General features: G+C 38.4%; 1 protein-coding gene across 6 annotated transcripts in view; it reads right to left on the minus strand.

The window, feature by feature from the left end:
* Positions 1-19,795, minus strand: part of LOC145248075 (protein PALS2-like) — a 203,812-nt gene that overhangs the window by 72,379 nt on the left and 111,638 nt on the right. For all 6 annotated transcript variants that reach the window (XR_013863323.1, XR_013863322.1, XR_013863321.1 and 3 more), the window contains one exon: positions 16,643-16,764. Coding sequence is in view for 3 of the 6 variants with exons in the window: in XM_080109853.1 (XP_079965979.1) it covers positions 16,643-16,764 (122 nt within the window). In the remaining 3 variants the exon portion in view is untranslated. The remainder of the gene's footprint in view (positions 1-16,642; positions 16,765-19,795) is intronic.

The following is a 19,795-nucleotide window of genomic DNA, read 5'->3' on the forward strand; positions in this document are numbered from 1 at the left end:
GGGGGTAAGAGAGAGAGAGGGGGTAAGAGAGAGAGAGAGAGGGGGTAAGAGAGAGAGAGAGAGGGGGTAAGAGAGAGAGAGAGAGGGGGTAAGAGAGAGAGAGAGAGAGGGGTAAGAGAGAGAGAGAGAGAGAGAGGGGGTAAGAGAGAGAGAGAGAGAGGGGGTAAGAGAGAGAGAGAGAGAGAGGGGGTAAGAGAGAGAGAGAGAGAGGGGGTAAGAGAGAGAGAGAGAGGGGGGGGTAAGAGAGAGAGAGAGGGGGTAAGAGAGAGAGAGAGAGGGGGTAAGAGAGAGAGAGAGAGGGGGTAAGAGAGAGAGAGAGGGGGTAAGAGAGAGAGAGAGAGGGGGTAAGAGAGAGAGAGAGAGAGAGGGGGTAAGAGAGAGAGAGAGAGGGGTAGAGAGAGAGAGGGGGTAAGAGAGAGAGAGAGTGAGGGGGTAAGAGAGAGAGTGAGGGGGTAAGAGAGAGAGTGAGGGGGTAAGAGAGAGAGAGAGGGGGGTAAGAGAGAGAGAGGGGGGTAAGAGAGAGAGAGAGAGGGGGTAAGAGAGAGAGAGAGAGAGGGGGTAAGAGAGAGAGAGAGAGAGGGGTAAGAGAGAGAGAGAGGGGGTAAGAGAGAGAGAGAGAGGGGGTAAGAGAGAGAGAGAGGGGGTAAGAGAGAGAGAGAGAGGGGGTAAGAGAGAGAGAGAGAGGGGGTAAGAGAGAGAGAGAGAGAGAGAGGGGTAAGAGAGAGAGAGAGAGAGGGGGTTAGAGAGAGAGAGAGGGTGTAAGAGAGAGAGAGAGAGAGGGAGTAAGAGAGAGAGAGAGAGGGGGTAAGAGAGAGAGAGAGAGGGGGTAAGAGAGAGAGAGAGAGAGGGGGTAAGAGAGAGAGAGAGAGAGGGGGGTAAGAGAGAGAGAGAGAGAGAGAGAGGGGTAAGAGAGAGAGAGAGAGGGGGTAAGAGAGAGAGAGGGGGTAAGAGAGAGAGGGGGTAAGAGAGAGAGAGAGAGAGGGGGTAAGAGAGAGAGAGAGAGAGAGAGAGGGGGTAAGAGAGAGAGAGGGGGGTAAGAGGAGAGAGAGAGGGGGGGTAAGAGAGAGAGAGAGAGAGGGGGGTAAGAGAGAGAGAGAGAGAGGGTAGAGAGAGAGAGAGAGAGAGGTGAGAGAGAGAGAGAGGGGGTAAGAGAGAGAGACAGAGGGGGTAAGAGAGAAGAGCCAGAGGGGTAAAGAGAGAGAGACAGAGGGGTAAGAGAGAGAGACAGAGGGGGTAAGAGAGAGAGACAGAGGGGGTAAGAGAGAGAGAGGTAAGAGAGAGACAGAGGGGGGTAAGAGAGAGACAGAGGGGGTAAGAGAGAGACAGAGGGGGTAAGAGAGAGACAGAGGGGGGTAAGAGAGAGAGAGACAGAGGGGGGTAAGAGAGAGAGAGAGACAGAGGGGGTAAGAGAGACAGAGAGGGGGTAAGAGAGAGAAGGGGGGGTAAGATAGAGAAGGGGGGGTATAGATAGAGAAGGGGGGGTAAGATAGAGAAGGGGGGTAAGAGAGAGAGGGGGGTAAGAGAGAGAGGGGGGTAAGAGAGAGAGGGGGGTAAGAGAGAAAGGGTAAGAGAGAAAGGGTAAGAGAGAAAGGGTAAGAGAGAGAGGGTAAGAGAGAGAGGGTAAGAGAGAGAGGGGTTAAGAGAGAGAGAGAGAGAAGGTGTGGTAAGAGAGAGAGAGAGAGAAGGTGTGGTAAGAGAGAGAGAGAGAATGCGTGGTAAGAGAGAGAGAAGGTTGTGGTAAGAGAGAGAGAAGGTGTGGTAAGAGAGAGAGAAGGTGTGGTAAGAGAGAGAGAAGGTGTGGTAAGAGAGAGAGAAGGTGTGGTAAGAGAGAGAGAGAGAAGGTGTGGTAAGAGAGAGAGAGAAGGTGTGGTAAGAGAGAGAGAGAGAAGGTGTGGTAAGAGAGAGAGAGAGAAGGTGTGGTAAGAGAGAGAGAGAGAAGGTGTGGTAAGAGAGAGAGAGAAGGTGTGGTAAGAGAGAGAGAGAGAAGGTGTGGTAAGAGAGAGAGAGAGAGAAGGTGTGGTAAGAGAGAGAGAGAGAAGGTGTGGTAAGAGAGAGAGAGAGAGAAGGCTGTGGTAAGAGAGAGAGAGAGAAGTTGTGGTAAGAGAGAGAGAGAGAAGGTGTGGTAAGAGAGAGAGAGAAGGTGTGGTAAGAGAGAGAGAGAAGGTGTGGGTAAGAGAGAGAGAGGGTGTTAAGAGAGAGAGAGAAGGTGGGAGAGGAGAGAGGTGGGTAAGAGAGAGAGAGAGAAGGTGTGGTAAGAGAGAGAGAGAAGTGTGGTAAGAGAGAGAGAGAAGGGGTTGAGCGAGAGGGTAAGAGAGAGAAAGAAAGGGAGAGAGAGAGAGACAGAGAGAGTTTAACGCATATATTTTTTTATCCATATCACGGAACGTTTTTTATTTTTTGTCTCCCGATTCCGTCGTGCGAAAAGAAAGAAAAGAGGAAGAAAAGCTTTTAGTTACGACAAACATCGTAAAATCATTTGCGTGTGACCGTTGCCTTTCTGATATTAATCAACGATTTTCTACAAAGAGAGATGAGGTGTGAGATGGTGATGAAGGGCCTCAGAAAACAAGAGGAGGAGAGCGCGAAATATCAGAATAGAAAATCATGGCCATGAAAAGCTGATGACATGGAAGAATGGAGGTCTGTGCAGGGGGAAATGGGGAGGGGTTTTCTTTGATGCATAGAGAAAGCAATGCAAGCAAAGAACAAACCGAACAAGACTCACTACATTGGAATGCAAACGAATGAATAAATAAAAGGCGATAAAATATGTAACTGGAATTTGGGAAATTATCACCATTTGCCCGGAGCAATGAATTAAAACTTCAAAGTTGAGAATAATTTTGTTGCATATTCCACAATGATTAGGGTTTTTAGCTTCAGCATTATATTATGTAGTTATATTTTAATTGCAAACTTCGCACACACATTATCTATATACCTATAATAATGAGTTCTTTTTTTTTCTCGCTCAGACATTAATATTAAAAGCATACTTTTTTCTATTTAAAAATTATTAAAACGAACTTTTTGATATACTCAGTCATATATATGTGAGCGACTACATGAAAGTTACTAATTTGCATATTCCTTTGAAAAACGAGCGTTAATTACTTATTCAGTTTTCATCGTTTATTATTAAATTTTTGGTTTCATTTCACTATTACGCTATTTATACATAGTTTCTACATTCTGCATAAAATTTAAGACGAAAACGTTCTAGCACACGGATATATACATATACATACACACACACCTTAATTTATTTATTGCAGACTACTATCCTTATCTTTTTTAGTTGTTGTTGCAACAAGAGATAGGAACCTGACGAAGGCCAGAGGAATAGCTGGATGAAACGTCGTGACACAACTAAGAAAGATGAGGATAATAGTCCGCAATAAATAAATTAATAAATAATACTCATTTCAAGAATGAATTCCAATTGAATAATATATATATATGACCTTGTCAGTGTTTGAAAAGTTTACCAAAATCCCCTCTGAATATTTGGTCTGAGTTGAAATTTGATATATAGGGTATTTGGACATATAACACTTTCGATTTGGCTCTTAGCCGGAAAAAATTGCTGCTAAGGGGTCAAAATTGAAAACAAAATAGTTAACCTTGGCAGGGTAAATCGAATAAAACATTACTCCTGCTGTTACTTTTGCACATGCGCAAAATTAAACATTCATAGCTTAAAGAAGCTAAATCTGAGCTTTTGTATCCATCTGTCAGTAGCTCAGGTGGTAACTAGGCTGGAGCGATAAATAACAACCAAGACTAAACGTTCTGGTTTCGATTCTAGAGGGTGGTACCCAAGTCATTTTTCTATAACTTTTGAAATCATTACTTTATATTGGGTAATAATCAATAGAAAATTTAAAAAATGTAATGATAAATAAAAAAGCTGCAGGATTTGAAATAATATTTATGCGTATTTTACAATTTACCGATTTGTCCCAGCTAAAACCCAAATATAAAGTTTTGCATGAGTTCGAATACCCTATATATGAAGTTTCATGTCTGTAGACCAAAAACTGACTGAGGAGTTCGGTTGGCAAAATTTTTTTAAACAAATATATATACACATACATAAATGTATATAAGAGGTTTGTGTTTACTATAACTTTTTTACGCAAATGTTATGCATGTATAAATGATGTAGAATATCTGCATGAATATAATTACACGTAATAGTTAACTAAAGATGATCACCCCATAAGAAAACCGAAAAAACTAATAGAGAATTAATTAAAATTAATTTTTAAAAGAATATGCAAATTAGCTAGATCTTTTGCAGATAAATGCAATTCCACGACCCATATATAACAAAGTTGTTTTCTTTTTAAATAAAAAGAAAAAAAGGCTTGCCTTTTTTCTTTCTTGGCCTTCGAGCCAGGATCAGGGTGTAGTATCTGTTCTGATGTTACACTTAAGATAATTTGTCTCAGTCAATGGAGAGGAAACCCTCTACACTGAGACTATTATTTTTGGTCCCAACCAGAGTGTCCCTTTTCCCCTTCTTTCGGGGGGAGCCGGTTTAATCCCACATTAAAGATGACCTCGTGTCATATTTGGCTTTCGAAAATAAATACTAACAGAAAAAAGGTTTTTTAATATGGATATCAATAAAAAAAATTTTTTTTTAAATTTAGGAGCATAGATAATTATACAAAATTACTCAGACCCATTGGGTCAAAACTCCTCTTTGCATCCTGCATTACTGCCTAATGGATCAGTAATTGCTCCTTGGTACCCTTCGAGCCTTTACGACACCCTTTCTGTTCATCAGAGAAAACACCATTACTCACAAAATGTCCATAAATTTTTTCTGCAAATATTCCAGTTAACAGGTTCCACATTAGTGGTAGACATGTAATTGGTCTATAATTGCTGGCATCTGTTCCCTTTGCAGGATCTTTCCAAATTAGTGTCTTCTTTCCCTTAATAGGCCAATCAGGGGCATCTTTCGACTCTTGGACCCTTTGCAGGGCAGCAGCTATAGGTAAATAAAGGTATTGTATCTGCTGGAATCAGAAGCCCATCACTCCATCTGGACCAGGTATCTTCCAGTTTGTCATCTTTCGTATGCTAGCATTCACGTCATCAATGGTTATGTCAACGTTCTTCATCTGCTGCATTCCCAGCATATTTCTACATTTCCATCCTCACTTGTTCTCACTTCATCAGACACCTCCTCAAACAACTTTCCAGCACACTTCACCCCAACCTTCTTACAGACGTCCCAATATATCCGGAGTCCCATGCGATTGTGTCTTTTGCGGTGCTCTCTATGGGCTAATCCACTACACCCTACTGCAAGGTGCGCAAATTGATGTTTCACACCAAAAATCCGGCATTCTGCAGCAACTTCCTCTCCTAGAACCACTTTTTTTAACAATCGTGTTCCTAATACCTGCTCTTGTGCTGCAAAAACAAAAGTTTAAGTACTCTGTGCCAGAGATCCAGCTCTAAGCCACTGCCATAATCTTTCATCAGCCTATATCCGGGAAGAACCTTCCATGTATTTTCTTCCTACCCAGTTCATCTGTCCTTTCTCTATCCATACGTTTCACATAATCAGTCTTGGTTTCACATACCTCCACTTCATTGGCCACAGCCTTAAGCATCCAGACCTCACTTCTAACCACATGATCCTTCAATGACATCTCCTCAGTTCTAACACAATCTTTTACAATTTTCAATCCTCTCTCACCGTCTTTCCTCTTGATACAGTTTCGCTACGCTACTTCGAATGTGGAATATTCGAAACAGCCAAAACTTTTCTTGTTTTGATATTCATGGCATGAAACTCCTTGTCAGACCATTCTAAAATTCCCGAACTGTATCTCAAAACACTGACTGCCCATGCATTTACCGCTTTCATTAGGTTCCCTCCATAGAATTTTAACTTTGCAATTAGTTTCACTCTTCTAAGATACCCTTTTCTGACTTTCTCCTTCATTTCTCTGTTCATGATGCCTACACGCTGCAACACTCCCAAATACTTATACCCTGTATCTTCTATTTCTTTCATAATTTCTCCATTTGGCAGCACTATTCCATTCGAATGAACCTTTACATCCCTTTTTCATCACCAACACCGCACATTTACTAATCCCAAACTCGATCCCGATGTCTCCCGGGTATGTCCCTGTGAGCTCTACCAGTCTCCCCATTTCCTTTTCATTTCTACTGAATAGCTTCAAATCATCCATAAACAGTAGATAGTTAAGACGTCTGTCACCAGATCCAAAGTTATACCCCAGTTTCTCTCTCTTCAAGAGGATGCTCATTGGCATCATTATCATTACAAAAAGAAGTGGAGATAACAAATCTCTTTGAAATATTCCACGTTTAATGCCAACCTGCCCCAGTACCTCTCTGTTTGCTGTCAGCACTGTTTTCCATTGAGCCATACTTGTCTCCAAAAGCCATACCACATTGCTAGCAACCTTCATCATCAATAGTCTTTCACGGATCCATAAATGAGGAACAAATCTGTTATTTCAACATTATTCTTACAGGGTCGAACAATAAGTGTCACTCTGAAGAAAACACTAATTTTTTTTTTTTTTTTTAAATCAATTTGGTAACTTGATTATGTAGTAGAGCTAACATCCATTCAATGTAACCACCTTCAGCCTCAATCACCACCTCAATACGGGTTCAGATCTGAGAGCATGCCTTTTCCACAAGCGCTGGTCAGAGCTCAGGCGGATGGCAGTGATCAGGCTGGCTTTCGTGGTGTGGGAGGTCATGTTGGTGATGCTCTTGACATTTGACCAAACAAAACAATTCCAGCGGATTCAGGTCGAGAGAGGAGAGGGATCAGTGAGAGACGGGTACAAAGTCGTAGCACTCTTCTGAAGCCAAGCCTGGGTTTCTTTGGACTTATGTGCCTGTGCCGAGTCCTGCTGCCACACCCAGGGTCTGCCAGCGGCCAACTAATTGCACCAGGAAATCATGACACTTAAGCACATCTAGGCACACTCTGGTGTTGACTTTCAAGCCGACTTTGAAGATGTGAGGTGGCATGATGTGTCCTTCACTTGAAACCATACCAAAGACCATAACCGTGGCCGGAAATTTTGTTCTCATCACTCTGGGCACGTCCCTATTATTCATGGCAATCCAGCAATGTATTTTGAGGGTGCTGACAATGGTCCTGTTGTCATAACTTGGATCGGTAGAAAGCATAAGCTGTGCAGTGGTGCATCTCCAATCTCACTCGTTGAACATTGTGTAACTTTCAGATATGATAGAAGGCTCCTATCGCTCTTGGGATTTGTACACAACTGGCCAACTAATAGACGGTCTGCAACAAAAAAAAAAAGAAAACAGATTTTCATCAAACAGAAATGGAATCATGTCGTCTTTTCTAGGGCGACAATTTTATCGTTCCACCATGTATAAGTCAGAAAGATGTCTACGTGGACAAAAGCAAGAAACTATTTAATCGCCAATTCCGCTTTCTAACTCAGAATCCGTGAATATTGGAATAATAAATGCACCAACAGTGCAACAATTCAAGGTGAATATGGACAAGTACTACTGTATCCGCCTCTCTTTAAATTGTTACCATCTTTTTTTCTGGACAACAACAGAAGCTAGATTGTTTCATTTTTTGATGAATTAATGGAATTGAAATCAAGAGTAAGTTGAGTGACATCAGTATAGCAGTTAATGAAAAGAGAACCTTCAGGTTGCCTTCGATTATGGTCGATCACTTATGTCCCTTTGCTAAGTGTCTACTTAGAGTGAGTAAAAATTAAACAGTCTTGCATAAGCGTTTTTTTTTTTATATAGAAATCGTTCTAGACAAAGCAGCAAGCCATTTGACACAGGGGGCTAAAAACAAAAATAAATATAATGCTTCAAGGTCAAAAACTAGCCGACTATAAATGTTAGATTAATAGATTCTGACCCAGAAAACAATTTTTTCCCTCCTTTGTCAGGAACATCACTCATTGAATATGAGAACTAAAGAACAAAATAGGAAAGAAGCAAGAGTTACAAGGCTGCCAAAACTAAACCGAAGCTCCATTTTTTACTCTTCTAAATTTACATATTAAAATATTGCGGTTATTTTATCTACCTCTTCTTTAGGAGGTGAGATACGAGATCAGATATAGATTTGATGAAAACGTTGCTATGGAAGGAGCTGGATTCGAACTTGGCACATCGAGTTTTTCAGTCAGTGTCGTTAGCCATTTAGCCACTGCAGTCATATGTTAGCTAATGCTAGGTAACCTTGAGTAGCACACTCCTCCTCCTCCTCCTCCTCCCCCCTTACACCCTCTCCTGCCTATAGGAACTTCCCAGATGAGGTAAAGAGGGAAGGAGAGGGAAAAGGGAGCTAATTCAAACAGAAGAATGGATAATAAGTACTTGTGTGTACTTTCGATCAGGATTGATTATTTTCAAGTGGTTTTCATTATTGTTCCCTTTGATGAACGATTGTTTTCAATGTATTTTTAGTTTTCTTAAGTGAATGAAACACTCAAGTTTTTACTCCAAATATTTAGTCATGAAAATCAGATTCTTACTGTTATAGACGACCAAACTCACTATATAAAGCAAAATCGTGCGTGTGTGTGTGTGTGTCACAGCATCAGTTCCTGTTTGCTTGTCTCCCCCAAAAAGTTATAGTTAAACAAAAGGTTATTTTTTTAATGTAGGGAAAATCCAACTCTTTCCTTGGCCAACAACAGTAACGCTCTGCTGGTTAGTAATGACAAAAGTTCCTTGTACTTAGTTAGCCAATTCTAACTCTTGCAATCAGAGTAACATCAGCTTCTCATTGTACTGCAAACTAAGGTAACAAAAGTTCTAAATAAGCTCAGTAATCTTTACATTCTATGAATCTGGCCTCTATCACAGTAGATCCTTATGCTTCAGTATCAATATGTTTTGTTTGAGGTGAAAATCACAAAAAATAAAAATATATAATCTACTTATATAGAAAAGGTACTACCTAGGGAACAAACTCGCACACATGGACTCCGAGACGGCTAAGCCGATTTTTTTTATTTTAAATTTCATACAAATGTACTTTATATATCTGGTAGTTTTCTTAGATAGGTTTTGTATCGGGGGATGCTATCGATGCAAAACCTGCTAGTGTGTGTGCGTGTATATAATGAAACGAAACAAAAAAAAAAAAAAAAAAAAAAAAAAAAAAATCGGCGTTTCTACACTATTGTGATGAAATTTTAGAAATCGTAAAACTGAATTTCACATGAAAACAATGGTATCCATGTATTCCTCGTATTTTTAAGATGATTATATCCAAAAATTTCGAAAACCGATAAGGTAGAAAATTATTTATTAAAGAAAATAACAAATAGAATTTGATGAAAACGATCTTAAGACACAGGAGAATTCAAAAGGGAGGTAATTTTCCGTTTCGATTTAAACAGGATGGCGGCAATTTTTCATATGCTAACACAAAGTTGTTATTCATTAATAGTCAGGTAATTTCGACTGCATAATTTGGAAGCTACCATTGTAATTTATTAGAATTGACAAAAAAAAAATCAGTTGAAACCATTGTTTTTTATTTGAAAACTCCATTTATCGACTACAAAATTTCGTTCAAATTCTATCGCTACTTATATATAAAAAAAAACACTTTGTCAGTGTGAATTTGTTGCTTATGGACTCCGAAACGGCTAGACCGATTTTTTTTTTCCACACAAATGTAGTTTGTGTTTGGGAATGTTCTTAGAGAGGTTTTGCATTGAAATGCCTCTGATAATCGAAAAAAAAAAAAAAAAAAAAAAAAAAAAAAAAATACAATTAAATAAAAGAATAGTCGGATTTACACCATAAACTCTGAAACAACCAAACATCACAAATGCATTTGAGAAGTTTTATCACTGCACAAGCAAAAGAGCCCAGCATATAAAATCAACAGTAGCTTCTTTGATAAGACAAGGGTGCTTTCAAAATGAAGCTTTGTTTAGAGCACAACTGAACAATGATAGCTGACGTTTTGCATTTTAAAGTTTAATTCAAACTATTATATAAAAATAATTTGATAAAAAATCAACTGTAGTTTCTCTACAGTGCAATGTAGCCTACAATGTATTGTAGGCCAATTCATTGTGAGGAGGCATGTGAAGCTTCCTTCAGATGCATCGGGAGTGGGCAACTAGAGCAGGCAATCAATTGATTTGATTGAAAAATAAGGAATTCTGTTGATTTCGATAACAATAAAAATATTGGAAAGTGTGAAACATTCATTGATCCTAATTCAATCCCGGGCAACGTCGGGTAAAAGTATATAAGTATATGTAGTTTGTTTATATCTTACTTCTTATCCATTTCCATTGTCTTATGAATAACCGAAAGAATTTATAATTCTTCTGTCAATCCCAAATACTAGCCCAATCTTATATTACGAAACCAGTGTAGAATATAAAATACAAATTTAAATAAGTGATGCTAACCCTAACGTCCATAAAAGCAACAAATAGAAAAAGGAAATAAAGGAGTGTTGAGAAGAAGCCAGCAGAAGCATGAACAAATAGGAAAATAACGAAAAAACGGAATGAGTGAACAAAACGGATAAGACATCGAGAGGATACGTATATATGATTGCGGTTTCTGGTTTAGTATTAGATTGGGCTATTGGTCAGGAGAGATGGAGAAACGTAGCAAATTCAAATGCACGAGTTTACATGCTCTGTTTAAAATGATGGAATAAAAAAGTATGCTTTGTCAGTGTTCGCATATTCAATAAATAACATTTCAACGAAAAGAAAAAAAAAAAACATCTAAAACTGAAAAGTTTAAAAAATGAAAACTCGAGCAATATAAAAAGGAAAACAAAAACAAAAATTAATTAATTGTAGAAATCGATCAAACGATTTCTTTCCCAAGTCATTTAAGATAGAGAGGGGGTTGACCGACTTACTATTTGCCTACCATTTTCTTTACACACTTGAGATCGTTCTGTCCAGCAGTTTTATTTTTACTAGTTTTTTTGTTTGACGACAAATAAATACACATTGGATCTTATTAGTGTTGGAACGAATAATCAGAACTGGATTCGAGAATAAAAAAATAAATAAATAAAAATAAAAAAAATCAAAAAAAAATCAGAATTTTTTGTATCGGAATTGGTATTGGAAAAATTTGTGCCTATTTTTTCATGCGAATAATGATCCTTTTAATAGTTATTTTTTGTTTGTTTTTCTTTTCTTTTCCTTTGCTGATACTAATTATATAATGGAAAACATTTGATTTTAAAGTAAAATCTATAATACCCCTCACCCTCAAGTGTATTTTTACATTTGCAAAAATATATGCACATATTAACATAAATTTTTATGGTAACCCTAAAATAAAACAATAAAAAAAACAATAACTCTATAGATATAACTTTTAGAGGTTCCAAAAGAGTCAGAACCGGTAATTGCATCGGAATCGGGAAAAATATGGGTATCGTCCCATCACTAGTCTTTATCCCACAGTGCTGGATTAATACTTTTTGTAATTAAACTCATTTTTCAGACTAAAATCTTGATCAGATATGATTGAAATAAACGGAGCAAACGAATCATTTTACACAATTGGCAACAGAGTCTCCATCCTTTCTGAAGCACTTAAATTCTTAAGTGTTGAACAATTTCTAAGGAATTTCAAATTTCTAATTCAAGTCAGACGATAACAATTTTGCTTCACTTTCAGATTCAAAACAAAGTTTTTTTTTTTTTTTTTTTTTTAATGTGTAATTCAATCTGCATGCTTGTCTTCCCTCACCTTTCCTCATCGTAGTAGTAGGGCGATATCAAAATATTACATAGTGAAATAAAATTGTCACCCTAGAAAAGTGGACATGATTCCATTTCCATTTGATGAAAACCGGTTTCCTTTTTTTTTTATTGCAGACCATCTACTATTTGGCCAGTTGTGTACAAATTCCAAGAGTGATAATAATAACCTTCTATCATATCTGAGAGTGACAAAATGTTCAACGAGCGAGATCGAAGATGCATCGTTGTACAACTCATGCTCTCTACCGATCCAAATTATGACAACAGCACTCTCAAAATGTAAATCCGGATGGTTCAACGCTTGAAGCACAGCTCAACAAAGTTTCCAGTTACAGTTATGGTCTTTCGTGTGGTTTCAAGTGAGGGCCACATCATGCCACCTCACATCTTTGAAGTCGGCTCGAAAGTCAACACCAAAATGTACTTGAATGTGATGAAAAGTGTGATGATCCCCTGGTGCAATCAGATGGTCACCGGCAAACCCTGGGTGTGGCAGCAGGACTCTGCATCTGCCCACAAGTCCAAAGAACCCCAGATTTGGCTTCAGAAGGAGTGCTACGACTTTGTACCTTTCTCTAACTGGCCCCCCTCCTACCTGGACCTGAATCCACTGGACTACTTCGTTTGGTCATACGTCAAGAACATCACCAACATGACCTCCCACAACACCAAAACCAGCTGGATCGCCAAGTACTTGCCGAGCTCCTGCTGGCACTTGTGGAAAAGGCATGCTCCCAGTTCTGGACCCGTATGAAGGCGGCGATTGAGGCTAAATTTGGCTACATTGAATAGATGTCAGCTCTACTACATAATCAAGTTACATAAATAGATTTTTTTTCAATAAAAGTTTTAAAATAAAGATGTAACATTGGTTTCTTTAGGGTGACAAATTTATCGTTCCACCCTGTAGTCTCAGAACTATCATGCTAATGGGGTTTTGGTTAAAATTCAAGAAGCATCAGCATTAAGATACATTATCCTCTAGTCATCTCTGCCTCTTCACGCGGTAAGTAAAGACATGTCAAGTGCAGAAATGGAAATTGATGAAGTGACAACGTTGCTGCTGTACCACATCTTCCGCTCCGGAGCGTTGCTGTTCTCAGTATTGGGAGTAAACACCTGCACGCTACGACCAATGAAGAAATGAGCAGAATCTTAATTTTTGGGGGTTTTTGATTGAGTTGGGTCATCATCTACTCCGACTTCTGCCCAACAAACAAATGAATCGACAAAGGAAAATACTATTTCTGAATTCTGTCAAACAGAATATGTAACATAGCACGGATGTGTGGATATAAATGCATGCAAAGTGATGTCACCGGTAGTGTTGGGACGATTAATCAGAATCGGAAAAATCAGAGCTTTTGGGAGTATTCGAATCGGTATTTTCCGATGCCAAAACAGATTCCTTAAATTATATATATATTTTTTTTTAATTTGGTTTAAGAAACATCTTCCACTGCTTGTAATAATGAAATAATAAATATTTATTGATTTAAACTTCCAATAAGACTAAAATCTCTAGATCACCCCCTCGCAAGCGTGTTTTTACGTTTGAGAAAATATATGCACATTTAAGATGTGTTTTTACGGTAATCGGGACAAAATAACAATTTTATATTTAAATATTGAAGGATTTATAAAGAATCGGAATCAGGAATTGTATCGGAATCAGGAAAAATATTGGAATTGTCCCATCACTAGTCACCGGTGAGGGCAGAAAGGACTATAAAAAAAAAAAAAAAAAAGAGAAAGAGAACGATTTCAAGACGAGATAATGTTTGAGATTTCATGAACGAAAGAACGTCATGGGTGATATCATAACTGTACCAATGAGGAAATAAATGTTGTTGCTACAACATGCAGGGTTTTATAAAACGAAAAGAAAACTTTCAGACTAACCTAACTAACCAGGTCTTTATTTCTCTCGTCCATGTGACTAAACCAACGAAGTCTCCTTTTCTGTACACACCTCCCTATACTGTTCAAATTGAATCTTTATTTGAGGTCATCAGAAGCCTGTCCTTAAGACTCACATTATGCATCCATCATATCATTCTCATATTTCTTTCCATGCAATGGGTAGATTTTTTTTTTTTTGCAAACAAGGCACATTGCCACTTTGTTGTAGGGGGCTACTATCAGGGACATGGGCATCAGGGGTACTGTGTAGGAAGTTGGGCAGCAAGATGTTGGTTCACGTTACACTTGAACTTCTGCATGTCGGTACAGTCAGGGAAGCAGGTACCCAGAAGGGAATACCAAAGTCTAGCTGTTCTGGGGAAGAAACTACTGGAGTAGAAGGCTCTCTTGCATCTAGGGATCTCTACTGTGAAGGGGTGGGATTTAGCTGCTTGTCGGGTTTGTCGGGGGTATTTACGTCTGGGGGCACAAGTGCTTGCAGTTCATCAGAGCAATCACCGTTAAAGTACTTGTAGTACAGGCAGAGGGATGCAACATTTCGTCGGTGTGACAGAGGCTGAAGTTTAGCTGACAGTTCAGGACCTATCAGATTGGCGACTCTCTTTTGAACCTTGTCTAGGAGCGAGAGACTAGTGGCAGATGCACCAGCCCAAATATGACAACAATACTCAATACATGGGCGAATGGTGGCCTTATAGAGGTATAGGATACTTTCAGGCGTTAATAGCTTTCTAGCACGGAGAGAGAACCCATCTTCCTCGCAGCGGTCCTGGCAATGTTCTCAATGTAATTGTTCCAACTCCTATTTCCTGTGAATGTTAGGCCAAGGAGTTTAAAAGATGTACTTTCAGATAAAAAGTCATTGGCCATTGCTATTGGCGGTAGGGAAGGTTTCTTGTAATTATTGAAGGAAACAAGTTTAGTCTTGGCAGCATTGAATGTGACCATCCATTTTTGTCCCCATTCCACTATGGATCGGAGGTCATCCTCTAGTGTTTTTGTCATTTCTTTAGACATGTGTTCATTTGTTTTCCTGTCGTGTCTGTTATAGAGCATGGTGCCGTTAGCATACATACCCATCTCATAAACAATTTTGTCGGGGAGGTCATTTATGAATATTAGGAATAACAGAGGTCCAAGGATAGACCCCTGAGGCACTCCCGCATTTATATCATATTGCTTAGATGTACGACCGTCGAGGACAACCTGGATTTTTCTCTTATCTAAGAAGGATCTAATTATGTTATGTATTCTTCCAGTGATGCCGTATGATCTTATTTTCTTGATAAGACCCTCATGCCATACCCTGTCAAAAGCCTTAGATATATCTAGAGCTACCACTCTACCCTTCACCGCTTTGTCCAGTGCCTGGTATATACGTTCTGAGATTACAGTTAGGGATTAGTCTCTTTAGCCAACGTAGGGCAACTAATCTTAGGGTGATACTATTAACGTTGCCCCCACCACCTCGAAGTATTAGGAAGTAAAAAAAAAAAAAAAGAAAAAAAAAAAAAGAAAAAAAAAAAAAGAAAAAAAAAAAAAGAAAAAAAAAAAAAGAAAAAAAAAAAGGAAATAAGTTTATCAGCAGAACAAATGTATAGGTGATGTCACCGGTGAGTGTAGAAAGGACTATAAAAAAAAAAAAAAAAAGAGAAAGAACGATTACAAGAAAGACGAGATAAAGTTCGAGAACTCATGAACGAAAGAACGTCGTAGCTCATGTGGGTGATATCATGACTGTACAAATGAGGAAATAAATGTTACTACAAAAGACAAACAAGTTGGAGTTATTTCTTATTCTTTGACTTGATCTCCTTTGCGACTTAAACTGCACATAACATTACATTTACACATCCAAAGAAAACCTTTTTTTTTTTCTTTTTTTTTCTTTTTAATTACTTAAAACGCTTGAGTCAAGCCAACTACATCTCTTTGTCCGTCTTACAAGTACTTTAATGTAGGGTTTCCCAAACTGCAGGACATCATGGAGCCTCAGAGCAGGGCATAGTTTTTCACCGAGCACTAACAAGATAATTTCTAAAATAAATAAAAACCATCGAATTCAAATTTTAACACTAACCAATGATAATGTTTACAAACATTTCTTGTTTTTGATTAATCATGAATTGCTGCATTTTTTGTTAATCTTTATTTTCTTTTTCATGAACCATCCTGAAACTTTCCACACCTGTAGTTATGTATCTTGTCTCTTTCCAGTAAAAAAAGATCGACTTAATGTCTGCAGCTATATTTTCCATATAAAGCATTTAGTGCTATTCAAGAAAGGGCTTTTAGATTCCCTCAACCTCACTCACGGAGCTCCAAGGCTCTATGGAGTCCACGTTATGAAACCTGGCTTTAATGGAATGTGTTTGGATGAAATTATTGCATCCATCTGACAAACATACTCCTAAGTAATCCGACAAGCAACAAAATCCCACCCCTTCACTGTTGCGGTCCCTAGATGCTGGAAAGCTTTCTACTCTAGTAGTTTCTTCTTTCTGGTTGCTAGACTTTGGAATTCCCTTCCTTTTCCCCGTTCCTTGATTACATTGACTGAATAAACATCTCACTGCTCAACTCCCCTTAGTCCCCTATTAGAGACGATCCCAAATAATAACCCCTTCCGTCCAAGTGGCAAAATACCTTGTTTGAGGTGAAACAGTAAATTTATATTATAAATTTTATAAATTTTATAAATTATAGATTTATAAAAAAAAAATCGCTGAAATGATCGAAACATATGCACACGGCTGTTATAAAAGACTCCTCAAATTTCATGAAGCTCGACTTTTTAGATTTAAAGTATTCAGATTTATTGAAAACAAAATCTAATGTGACAGACTGGCAGAAACAAAGTCTGACGTGACAGACTGACAGAAAATTGAAGGGTTTGGATAAAAATAATGTATGCAATAAAAGTAAATACTCACCAGCACAAGATTTTGTATTTTTTCATTTTTCATAAATTCCTTAAGAAAGGCCAAATCAGTTTCCCTGGCTCCTGCAGAAGCTTCCAGACCATCCAAACCATTGGTGACTTGTTTGAAGGCCGCTGCAATGAAAAGTATTTCACGAATTAGAGAAATCGCCATTTTTTTTTTTTTTTTTTTTTTTTTTTTTAAATTGGGAAATCACCACTTACCAAGGCTCGGAAGCCACTCTAGGATAAGGGTTAAGTGTTAGGTAGATGGTGAGACAGCAAGAGCAGTCACAGTGGAATTTGGGTGAAACTAGATTATCTAAGACGACTGTATTTCATGCGAGGTTTTATAAAATGAAAAGAAAAAGAAACAATTCTATGCAATTCACCATCACCATAATCACCACCACCAACACCGGTTTAACGTATATTTTACATGCTAACAAATGGTGAACATGTTTTAGAAACTAACTTTCAAACTAACCTAACTAAACAGGTCTTTATTTCTCTTGTCCATTATTACTTATTTCCGTGTTTTCCTTGGCCTTTCAATGTGAATTCAACCAGCTACTTAAATTCTACATCTATTAACCAAAAACTAATTCCTTCTTTCAATGTGACCAAACCAACAAAGTCTCCTTTTCTGCACACACCTCCCTATACTGTTCGCATTTAATCTTTATTTGAGGTCATCAGAAGCCTGTCTTTAAGACTCACATTATGCATCCACCGTATCATTCTCAAATTTCTTTCCATGCAACGCATGTCCTTAATATGTACATTCAACATGATCTCGTCTCTGCAGTGTACTAACAATGGACATGACGTCAAATGGCTAGGAAAGAGAGGGTGTAAGAAGAATAATCTGTTCATTGGAATCTTGTGAGGGGAAACACCACATGTATAAAATATCTTAACATCATCAATAAATTAAAGGGCTACAAAGGCCACAAGCCCTAAAATGCATCACCAGCCTAATGGTCAGTGATTTAGAACAAACGATCTCGGGTGGATAATTTTTCTCTCTTGGCGGAAAAAAAAAAAAAAGTGACTCCTCCCTGTTGAAAAGTGCCCAATTGAGGGTGAAGAAATTCATGTTTTTAGCCAATTTTTCGGTATTTGTCATCTGAAGGGTCGAGCTTCAAAACGATATTGATCTTGTGAAAATCCATTGCCTCTGTTGAAAGTTTTAGGCAGACATGCAAACATACATACATACATACATTTATATATTGATAGCTCAAATTTTCGACCCAAACCGATTAAAAAGCTTGCCCTATCTCTGAATACCCTTTATGTAAAATTTTAAATGTTTAGACCAGAAATTGTCTGAGTAATTTGGTAGAGATCGCAGGGCTCAAATTTTTAAAAAACTTTGACCCCTATTATGACCTCTTAACATTTATTGTTTTGGGCTAAAATAAATTTATTAAGTTAGATCCATGTCCAAGGAACCTATATCTAAAATTTCAAGTGTTTAGACCCAAAATTGTCAGAGGAGTTTGGTAGAGTTCTCAAAGGTCAAATCGTTGAACTTTGACCTCTTAACAGCCAAATTTCTGCCTGACAACAGATTACAAAAATTTTCCCAAATCTCAGTACTCTCTATATCAAATTTCGAGTTTGTAGACTTAAAATTGACAGAGTTATTGCATAGGGAAATGTAGACACACAGATACACTCACACACACACACACAGACAGATACTTTCACTTTTATAGATATACTAGCATGGGTGTCCGGCGTTGTCCGGGTGTTTGGAGGTGTATGCTGAGCAAAAAACTTTTTTTAAACTTTGACCCCTATTATGACCCCTTAACCTTTATTGTTTGTATATCAAATTTTGAGTCTGTACACTAAAAATTGACAGAGTTATTGCGTAGGGAAATGTACACAGACACATTCACTTTTATAGATATATAGATGATTGCAACGTCTTGTCAGACGAGAGCCACTCCCTCAGTCACTAAAAGTCTATGTGCCCGAAGATGACTTTTTAGTCCGACCAGCGACTTGCACATCCTCAAGCAGACATGACACTGAAAACGTTCATTGGTTTGGATGAAACTGACAGTAGCGGAACCTGTATCATCGTGCAGTTTCATATGATTAACAAAACCTGCCTTAGACAACAGAGCCCGATCACACACCTTACAAATCCAGAGATCTCCATAGTTGGGCGGCAAGGTTTGGCATTTCCTACATGCTCTCTTGAGCTTCGCTTGATCTATCTTGGCTGCTTCAAAGTGTTCTGCGCCCCTATATATCAGTGTTCTCCACTGCTTGCAATCATGCGCTAGGGACTCCCAACAGGAATATGAAAGCTCACCAGACTCTCCTTGATGCTATCATGAAAACGTTTGTTGGGCTTGTGCTGGGGTCTTTTCCAAGAAAGAGCTCACCATAGAACAACTGTTTTGGGAGTCGATAGTCTTCAAGCCAGATAAGATGACCCGGCCAGTGCATCTGGTTCTTAATAACAATGGTAGCAATACTGGTTGTTTTGGCCTTATTTAAGACATGTATCAGGGACAAAGCTATACCACTTTAAACCAAGAATGTGTCTAAGGCAGTGCTGATGGAACCTCTTGATCAATTCTATATGTGACCGGTACAAGGTCCAAGTTTCAGATGCGTAGAGTAGGGATGGTACTACAAATGCTTGATATACTGAAATTTTAGTTGTCAGAGTTAGATCACCGTCAGACCAGACTATCTTGTAATCTTCCAAAAGCTTCTGATGCCTTGCTGATTCTCTGTCTTATTTCTGCATCAAGAGTGCCATCATTCGATAAGATACTCCCACTTTTGATTCCCGAAAGGATGAAACACTAGTGCGTGTAGGTATTTAATAATTATTATAGTAAATAATTATGTCAGCCCCTTTAAGAAACTCGTTTCTTATCGTTGAGCACTTTCAGTTGAATTAAAAGTCGGTCCATCTAGCTCTTATGCCAGATCATCATATGATTAGATCACTGAGAGATGTTAAAAAATATTTTAAAAATAAATCTTTAAAATTCAACAGCATTTCTCGCAGTTAACTGTAGCTGAATGGATTGGGTCCTTGCTTATATAGCCAGAGACGGCTTCTGTCACCGGGTTCGAATCTATTGACTGGTGTTAATTGTGACACCTTGCACTGAAGATTCTTGAAAGGATG

Source organism: Euprymna scolopes, chromosome 26 (genome assembly GCF_053919585.1).
Source record: "Euprymna scolopes isolate OS-2025 chromosome 26, ASM5391958v1, whole genome shotgun sequence".
NCBI lineage: Eukaryota > Metazoa > Mollusca > Cephalopoda > Sepiida > Sepiolidae > Euprymna > Euprymna scolopes.